Raw genomic sequence first — 8721 nt, 5'->3', positions numbered from 1 at the left:
AGAGTCTCACAGACTTTCCCTCCTGGGATGGCTACGAACTACATCCTCAGATCTCAGCCTCCTGAATAGCTAGGATTACAGGTGTGAGTCACCAGTGCTTGGCTTGTTGGGAATTTTTTTTTTTTTTTTTTTTGGTCAGTCATGGGGGCTGAACTCTGGGCCTGGGTGCTGTCCCTCAGCTCTTCAGCTCAAGGCTAGTGCTCTACTACTTGAACCACAGCACCACATCTTGCTTTTTCTGCTTTTGTGATGCTGAAGAATGGAATCCAGGCCCTCATGCATGCAAAGCAAGCACTCTACCACTGGGCCACCTTCCCAACCACCCCCCTCACTCCACCATTTTTTTTTTTTTTTTTTTTTTTTTGTCAGCCGTGGGGCTTGACCTCTGGGCCTGGGCACTGTCCCTGTGCTCTTCAGCTCAAGGCTTGAGTGCTACCTCTTGAGTCACAGCGCCACTTATGGGTTTCTGGTGGTTAGTTGGAGATAAGAAACTCAGATTTTCCTGCCCAGGATGGCTTTGAACTGTGATCCTCAGATTCATGAGTAGCTAGGATGATAGCCGTGAGCTTTGGGCATCTGGCTGTTTGGAAATTTTAACAGTTATGACTACTTTGTGCCAGATTCCAAAGCTAGTTCCCTAGGGGCAAGAAGTTTGTCACAGAATGTTTAGTCCCTGAACTCTGTGCTAATTCCAAATAATGACAGCAGGATTTTAGAAAAAAAGGAAAATAAGTTTTATTGATCTGACAGGCAAAGGAAGAAAACATCACACTAACACCAAAAGCTGTCTCCCTCCGCTGTCCTCCATGGATTGAGGATTTTTAAGTAAAAGTCCAAGAAGTGAGTTCTGTATATTCAGAAGCCATGATTAGAAGCCATGACTCAGTGCTGGACGGTGATCTGAGGTGATCACTTATCTCCCGATTACTGGTGCCAATTTTCAAAGATGTATGTCTTGCTGATGTTACTTTCTTGCTTTCCTATGTCAGCAAGATAGGGAGCCAAATGTTAATCTTGAATTCTAATTTTGAATTCCCCCCACAAGGAAGGAATGGGAAAGACAAAGAAAGAAAGAAACAAAGAATATTGGAGTCATCACACAAAGCAGGCTGGTTAGTAAAGCAAGCTCGCTTCACTAAAACTACAACCAAGAGCATATTTAGGTTGTCTCTTAAAATTTTCCTGTTGGCATTTTTTTCCCCTCCTGTTTCTATGAAGACATAGAGTTTTGCAATCATCATTGCTTTCTGCTGAAGTTGGGTGATATCAGAGACGTTTTCTGAAAAGTGTATATACTTTGTCTTTGTCAGTAATCTCTGTATCTTTTACAGGCCCAACTGTGGTTTTGCATAGGTAGGGTACGCATAATGCCCAGGCAAAAAAGTATATATACTGACCCACACAATGGTCATCTCAAGATGCAAGAAAACTAATAAAACAGACTAGATACCATTTGGGATACAGAGAACAAGACTACAAAATAGTCAACCTAGCCCTGAAATAATGTCAGAGTGGAGAAATCCACGGAAGCAACAGTCAAAGCTGACAAAGGAGTTTTTGCTAGCTAGCCAGCGATGGCCCAGGCCTGGAATACAGTGTCTCAGAACTAAGAGCAGCCCGGACCTCTACTGGGGCAGGGATTATAAAAGCAAAAGCCACACAAAGGTTACGGTTTTGCAAGCAAGCAAGCTGATTTAAGCAATTTCATGAGGTCTCATTCCTGATTCATTAGGGGCAAAGGTATTCTGCAGCTGCTGGTCTGGAGCCATTTGACCCATTAGGAGCAGGGGTACTCTACACCTGCCTCAAACCCAGGGCTTCATGCATGCTAGTCAAGCATTCTACCACTAAGCCACATTCCCAGCCCAGCCCGAGGGAATTTGAAGCCAGGCACATTTAGAAGTCATCTAATATACAGACAATTGTCGCTTGGGAGTGAAGAAAGCATTGGCAAAATCTGGGAGCTGGAACATCCTGTGGTTCTCAGGTTTAAACACAGACCAGAATTACCTGGATGTTTTTCAGACTCAAAGCTCTGGGCCCCATCTCCAAGCCAGTGTGATTTTTAACTCTGTCTTCTCTGAATCCAGCTCATAGTCCTACTGCTTATAGAAGTTCAGAGATATGTGAAAAGAGTCCCTCAGTGTGGAAGAGAACCTGTGAATTTACACTTCTAGCAAGATCCCAAGTGGCACCATGCTGATGGTGAGGGCCACATTCAGACTTTTACCATTTGTCTATCAGGGATGCTCAAAGTTGCTAGGATTCTCAGGTCCCTTCCTTCCTTCCTTCCTTCCTTCCTTCCTTCCTTCCTTCCTTCCTTCCTTTCTCCTTCCTTCCTTTTTTCCTTTTCTTCCTTTCTTCCTTCCTTTCTTTCTTTTCTTTCTTTCTTTCTTTCTTTCTTTTTTCTTTCTCCTTCCTTCCTTTTTTCTTTTCTTTCCTTCCTTCCTTCTTTCTTTTTTTCTTATTTTGCCAGTTCTGAGGCTAGGACTAAGGGCCTGGGTACTGTCCCTCTTTGTGCTCAAGGCTAGTGCTCTACCACTTGAGCCACAGTGCCACTTCCAGCTTTTTTTTTTTTTTTTGTCAGTTGTGGGGCTTGAACTCTGAGCCTGGGCGCTGTCCTTCAGCTCTTCAGCTCTTCAGCTCACAGCTAGCGCTCTACCAATTGAGCCACAGAGCAACTTCTGGGTTTCTGCGCCATTTATTGGAGATAATAGTTTCACGAACTTTCTGCCCTGGTTGGTTTGAACCGTGATCCTCAGATCTCAGCCTCCTGAATAGCTAAGTGTGAGCTACTGGGTGCTTAGCTTCTGAGTAGTTTTTTGGAGATAAGTCTCATGGACTTTCCTACCTGGGCTGGCTTGGAACTGCCATAGTCAGATCTCAGCCTCCTGAGAGGCTCTATCTAGGATACAGGCATGAATCAATAGAGCCTGGCTTAAGATCTTTCTATTTGTGTGTGTGTGTGTGTTTGTGTGTGTGTGTGTGTGTGTGTGTGTGTGTGTGTGTGTGTGTGTGTGTGTGTGTGTGTGTACACTGAAGCTTACATTTGTACATTTTTTTCTTTTTTCTTTTTCTTTTTTTTTTTTTTTTTGTTGGTCGTGGGGCTTGAACTCTGGGCCTGAGCACTATCCCTCACTCTTCAGCTCAAGGCTAGCCTTCTACCGCTTAAGCTACAGCGCCAATTCCTGAAGCTTAAATTTGGACTGGGTCCTATCTCTGAAGGTTTTTTCCTCAGGGTTAGCATGCTACACTTGAGCCAAGCAGTGCTTTTGACTTCTGGGTGCTTAATTGGAAATAAGAGTCTCTCAGACACAGCTGAGAACGTGGCTCAGTGGTAGAGTACTTGCCTTGCATGCATAAGGCCCTGGGTGTGATCCTCAGCACCACATAAAACAGAAAAAGCCGGATGTGGCACTGTGGCTCAAGTGGTAGAGCACTAGCTTTGAGCTGAAGAGCTCAGAGACAGCACCCAAACCCAGAGTCCAGGCACCACGACCAACAAAAAAAAAAGTTTCACAGACTTTCCTGGCTTCAAATCACAATCCTCAGATCTCAGCCTGAGTAGCTAGGATTACAGGTGTGTTTCCAACTATATATAGTTTTTGTTTTGTTTTGTTTTTATGGTATTTAGGTTTAAAGTGAAGACTTTTTGCTTGCTAGGCTGGTGTTCTGCCAGTGGAAGCCACACTTCTGGTCCTTAAAATCTTTCTATAGTTCAGTCAAGGTTGGAGAAAAACCTCACAGTTATTGAAAACCTGTCAGTGATTCTCACCTTTGGTATCCTGGCCTATAATCATGTTGTGAATTGTTGTTAGTCATTCAGTTAACTGTTACTCATTCAGTTGTGCCCAGGCTGACGCATAACTCTTGCTCTTCTTGCCTTAGCCTGACAGATCTGGTTAAATTCACTCTTTTTTTTTTCCCCCTACCATCCCTTCCCTCCCTCCCTTCCCCAAGGTTCTTTTTTTTTTTTTTTTAATTGTGATTAAGTGATTACATAATTTCCGGAATTTCACAGTATTGTGGAATAATGATACTCATTCAAAGTCACAAGTTCATTCTAACTTTCCTGGAGCAAATTGTCTATCACAGTCTATAACATATAACAGTGTACACATATACACCATACATGTGATCAGCAGCATGGGGATATTTAGTAGTGGTTTGACCAGATGAGTGGGAGTTCTTTGTTTCTTAAGTCCTGTTAGTTTTGTCATATCACCTAACATTAAATTCACTCTTAATTAGCAAAAGTAAATAAAAATAAGAAACATGGTAGTAGCAAAATTGCTAACATTAGCCTAGATTTTTTTTTTTGTGAGATGGCTAAGAATTGGCATCAATGACCACAATGAATCCTCTTAACCCCAGAGCCAGCTGTATTACTCAATATGACAGATGTCACTGATTTAAAATTCTGTCAAACTCATTTTATTAAGAGAAAGGAAGAATCATTTTAAACTTATCACTCTAAAGCCATATATCAAAACAAATCAAGACACAGAACTTAATTTTACTATCATAATAAGTAGCTTACATACATACCTAGCTTTGTAGGGTTTTTTTTGATGTTTGGTTTTTTGGACTGGTACTGGAGCTTGAACTCAGGGCCTGGGTACTATCCTTTAGCTTTTTTACTTAAGGCTGGTATTGTACCAGCCATAGTTTGAGTCATAGCTTGACTTCTGGCTTTTGATGGTTAATTAAAGATAAGAGTCTCACTCAAACTTCCATGCTCCTATCTCAGACTCTTAAGTAGCTAGGATTATAGGCATGGTCACCTGGCTTGTACTGTTTTTTCTTGACATTAAATCATAAAAAAGCTTTCTCTATATCCTCACATTCTTTCAAAGGCCCACAGATATTCTATAAGGCATTCACACCTAAATTTACATGGCTTCACACTCTTCCCAATATATTCCCTCCCCCTGCATTCTTTGGTATTATCAAAAGAGATAACATTATTTGAGTTGCTACCATCTCAACTAGAGTTTTTTAAATTCCCTTAGTTAACTATTCTGGAAGCATTATTACATTTCCATGGCTATGTCTTCCTTTTTCTATTTTTCACGTGAGGATTGAGTGGACTACTAGGCAGGCTGGCTAAAGGCAGCCTCTTTTGTTTCATGCAGAAAACACTTTGTCCTCAGAGACAGCGGCATGCTAGTACAGCCTGTCTAGGCCATCAGCGTGCCCTCTAAAACCACAGTAGCTGCACCCTTCACATCCACTCGTCCATCCGGTCGCAGAGAAATGTTCAGTTCTCCTCCTCGTCTGGAACACTGAAAGGCTGAACAAAGCACAAAAGGAGTTGAGAGTATAGTGAGGGGATACTGAGAGACTTCTTATTACCAGCTTGCGAGTCCTCCCAAGGCAGTTGATGCTTTGGAAGTTCGTTGTTGCTGTTGCTTTCCCCCAGCCTGGGGCTTGAACTCAGGGCCTGCCCACTGTCCCTGAGGGTTTTTTGTTTTGTTTTGTTAAAGGCTAGCACTCTACCACCTGAGCCACAGCAAGTTAGTTTTAGTCAATGAACACTTATTGCGCACTTGGTGTATCCAAAGTGTCTGCATGTTGAGGGAAGCAGAGGTGAAGGGGATTTGAAGTAGAGTACACTTAAATTATGGAAGACTGTCGCACATGAGTAGTACATAACATTTTACTACATTTTCAAGGGCATAGGAGACAGGCAAATAAAAAAAGCAATTGGAAAAGAACTGTCCTACCACGCATTTCTTTCTTCCCGAGCTGCTGGGACCAGTAGCTGCTGAGGATAGTGTGTGCAGATCCTAAAAAGAAGGGAAAAACTGTAAGGCAATCACAAAGGAAACAGGGGTGCCTTTTCCATCTATATGTAAGTGAACACAATCCATTGTCTAGTTTGACTAAATCTAGTCTTCAGATTAACCTAGCCACAGCAGAATTTAGAATTATGAGCAGAGACCCAAAAGAAGACACAGAATTTATGAATAAGGTTCTTCCAGCTGACTGCAGATTTAATTTTAATTGCTTCATATTAGTACTGGGGCTTGAACTCAGGGCCTGGCTGCTGTCCTTGAGCTTTTGTGCTTAAGACCATGTTCTACCACTTGACCCAAAGCTCCACTCTGGGCTTGTTTGAAGGGTGTAGGGGGAGTTAATTGGAGATGAAAGTCACACAGACTCCTGTTTAGGCTAGCTTCAAACCACTATCCTCAGATTTCAGCTTCCAGCGTAGCTAGGATTACAGGTGTGCTCACTGGCTTCCAACTGCAGGATTTAATTTTTGTCCTTCAGTTCAGTCAGTCCTTGATGGGAAAATCAAGGTCTTCATACAAATCTATATCCTTCTAATGAAAGATGTAGCATGTCCTGGGGTGCACATGCAAGGAAAGTGGGGAACTCGGACAAAAGGCTATGCCCCCTTCCCCACAAGAAGTGCTTAAAAGCTGCCAAGAAACAATGACTGCCTTACTTGGGCCCATAGATGTCCTAGGAGCAGAATAAAAGCTAGGCATCTAGACTTTTCCATTTGGTATCTATGTCTTTTCCCTAAGCCATTCTCTCCTACAGTGACTTTGTAGCCAGATTTTTCCCTCCTGATCATGGGGCTTGAAGTCAGGGCTTGGGCACTGTCCCTGAGCTTTTTTACTCAAGGCTAATGCTCTAACACTTTGATCCACAGCTCCATTTCTGGTTTTCTTGTGGTTAATTGAAGATGAAAGTTTCACAGACTTTCCTGCCTGGGCTGGCTTGGAATCATGATCCTCAGATCTCAGCTTCCTGAGTAGGTTCACAGGTGTGAGCCACCAGTGCCTGGCTTTGTAGCTATAAAAACTGAGAGGCAAGCAACTGATAGGGGCTCAAGACTGTATTGGGGGACAGAGCTGCTCCAAGCAGCAATGGAGGCAGCAGCAGTGGACAGGTGTGAGTGGAATTTAAGCAAAATATTAGGAAGCAGTTGTAAGGGTCACATGGGTCACATTAGGTGGATCATGGGAATTAGGGTACAGAGTCAGTTCCAGGAAGGAATTGGGCTATGAGAATTTCAGCGAGAGTCACATTCCAAGAAGGAGTGTAACGAGACTGTTCCAACTGGGCCTGGAATTTGTATGTCAAACCAGAAAAACATTACAACACTGGGGCAATAGAAACTGAACAGAAGTGGCTCAAGTGGTATAGTGCTTACCTTGAGCTGAAGAGCTCAGGGACAGTGCCCAGGCCCAGAGTTCAAGCCCTATGACTGACAAAACCAAACAAACAAACAAAAGAAACGGAACAGATTTTTGTAAACAGGTAGAACAAAGATCGGGAACTTAATCAGCAGGCTGACTCTCAGACCTTATAGTAGCCATCTTGAAAGCCAAAAAGGAATGAGCGGGAGACAGACCACCTGCCAGATGTCAGTGACTCATTGTGACAAGTCTCACAGATGACCAATCCCGAGACAACAGACTGTCTCCCCATCTCTGACCCCATCTGTGACTTGAGACTATTTTGCTCTGCGTACCTTTCACTCCCTGCCCCAACTCTACCATTTTAACCTAAGGCAAATGTCGATACCCAAAAACATCTACTCCAAATAACTAGCTGAAGTGATGTCCTCCATGGCTGCCCATGCCATAAAATGAATCTCCTTCCTCTGCCCCTCACCGTGTATCTTTATTTAGTATATAGACCTGACGAAGGAAATGCTGGAGTTTGGTCCTGAGGTCTAACACTGAAGTTTTACCCTGAACCAGCATTCCTGGGCTTGGGAGAAAGGTGAGCCAAATGACTTTGTCAAGGACTTTTTTTTCCTAACATGATTATATCTTAAATTTTAACCAGAGATCAGATATGAAAATAAAGAAACAAAGGTAGGCACCAGTGGCTCATGCCTGTAATTATAGCATCTCAAGAGGTTGAGCTCTGAGGATTACAGCTCAAAGACAGCCTAGGTCAGGAAAGTCCAGGTGACTCTTAATCTCTTTAACCACCAAAATACCCAAAGAGTAGCTGTTGCTCAAGTGATAGAGCAATAGCTCAGGGACAATGGATTCAAGACCCAAAACAGGGAAATAAATAGTAAGTAATTCAAAAAATAGAAAAAAAAAGAAAGAGGAATGGAATGTTCAAGTAGGGGAATAGCCATTCCTCTTTGCACAAGGTTTGGCTTGGTTGTAGCACTGCAAAGTCCATATTCCAAGAAGCCCTGGACCTCAGGCCACCCCAGGAGGTTGGTCATCATAGTCCAAAGGCCTCAGCACTCTAGAAAACACCACTACAGGGGTTAAAAAATGCTCTGTGTTGGGGCTGGGAAGGTGGCTCAGTGGTAGTGCGCTTGCCTTGCATTCCTGAGGCCCTGGGTTTGATTCCCCAGCACCACATAAGCAAAAAGAAAAAAGCCAGAAGTGGCGCTGTGGCTCAAGTGGTAGAGCGCTAGCCTTGAGCTGAAGAGCTGAGGGACAGCACCCAGGCCCAGAGTTCAGGCCCCACGACTGGACCCCCCCCCAAAAAAAATGCTCTGTGCCAACTGAAATTCTTTGGGAAGCATCTGTGCTCCAGTGAATATGCTTAGAATTTCTCTTCCAAAGGGGGAAGAAGAAATGTCCACATTGGACATTTTCCTGAGATGGCAAAAGGGCTGGCTTGCTGAACTTTGAATTTCTTTTGTTTTATTCCTCAGGGAATAACTGAGTCAACGTCCAGAAATCACTCTCGCCCCCACCACCTGACAAGAAAGGGAGCCTTGAAACTGAA

The 8721-nt window shown here is 43.4% G+C and overlaps 1 protein-coding gene across 3 annotated transcripts in view; it reads right to left on the bottom strand.

The window, feature by feature from the left end:
- Positions 1 to 710: 710 nt before the first annotated feature.
- Positions 711 to 8721, bottom strand: part of LOC138826044 (phenazine biosynthesis-like domain-containing protein) — a 38534-nt gene continuing 30523 nt past the window's right edge. For all 3 annotated transcript variants that reach the window (XM_070020977.1, XM_070020979.1, XM_070020978.1), the window contains 2 exons: positions 5727 to 5789; positions 711 to 5293 (listed from right to left, as the gene is read on the bottom strand). In XM_070020977.1, the coding sequence (XP_069877078.1) occupies positions 5181 to 5293; positions 5727 to 5789 (176 nt within the window). In that variant the 3' untranslated portion in view covers positions 711 to 5180. The remainder of the gene's footprint in view (positions 5294 to 5726; positions 5790 to 8721) is intronic.

This window comes from Dipodomys merriami, unplaced genomic scaffold, assembly GCF_024711535.1.
Source record: "Dipodomys merriami isolate MVZ:Mamm:240054 unplaced genomic scaffold, mDipMer1.0.p SCAF_14, whole genome shotgun sequence".
NCBI lineage: Eukaryota > Metazoa > Chordata > Mammalia > Rodentia > Heteromyidae > Dipodomys > Dipodomys merriami.
The sequence above is the reverse complement of the archived record's forward strand: the minus strand, read 5'-3'. Positions and strand labels throughout refer to the sequence as shown.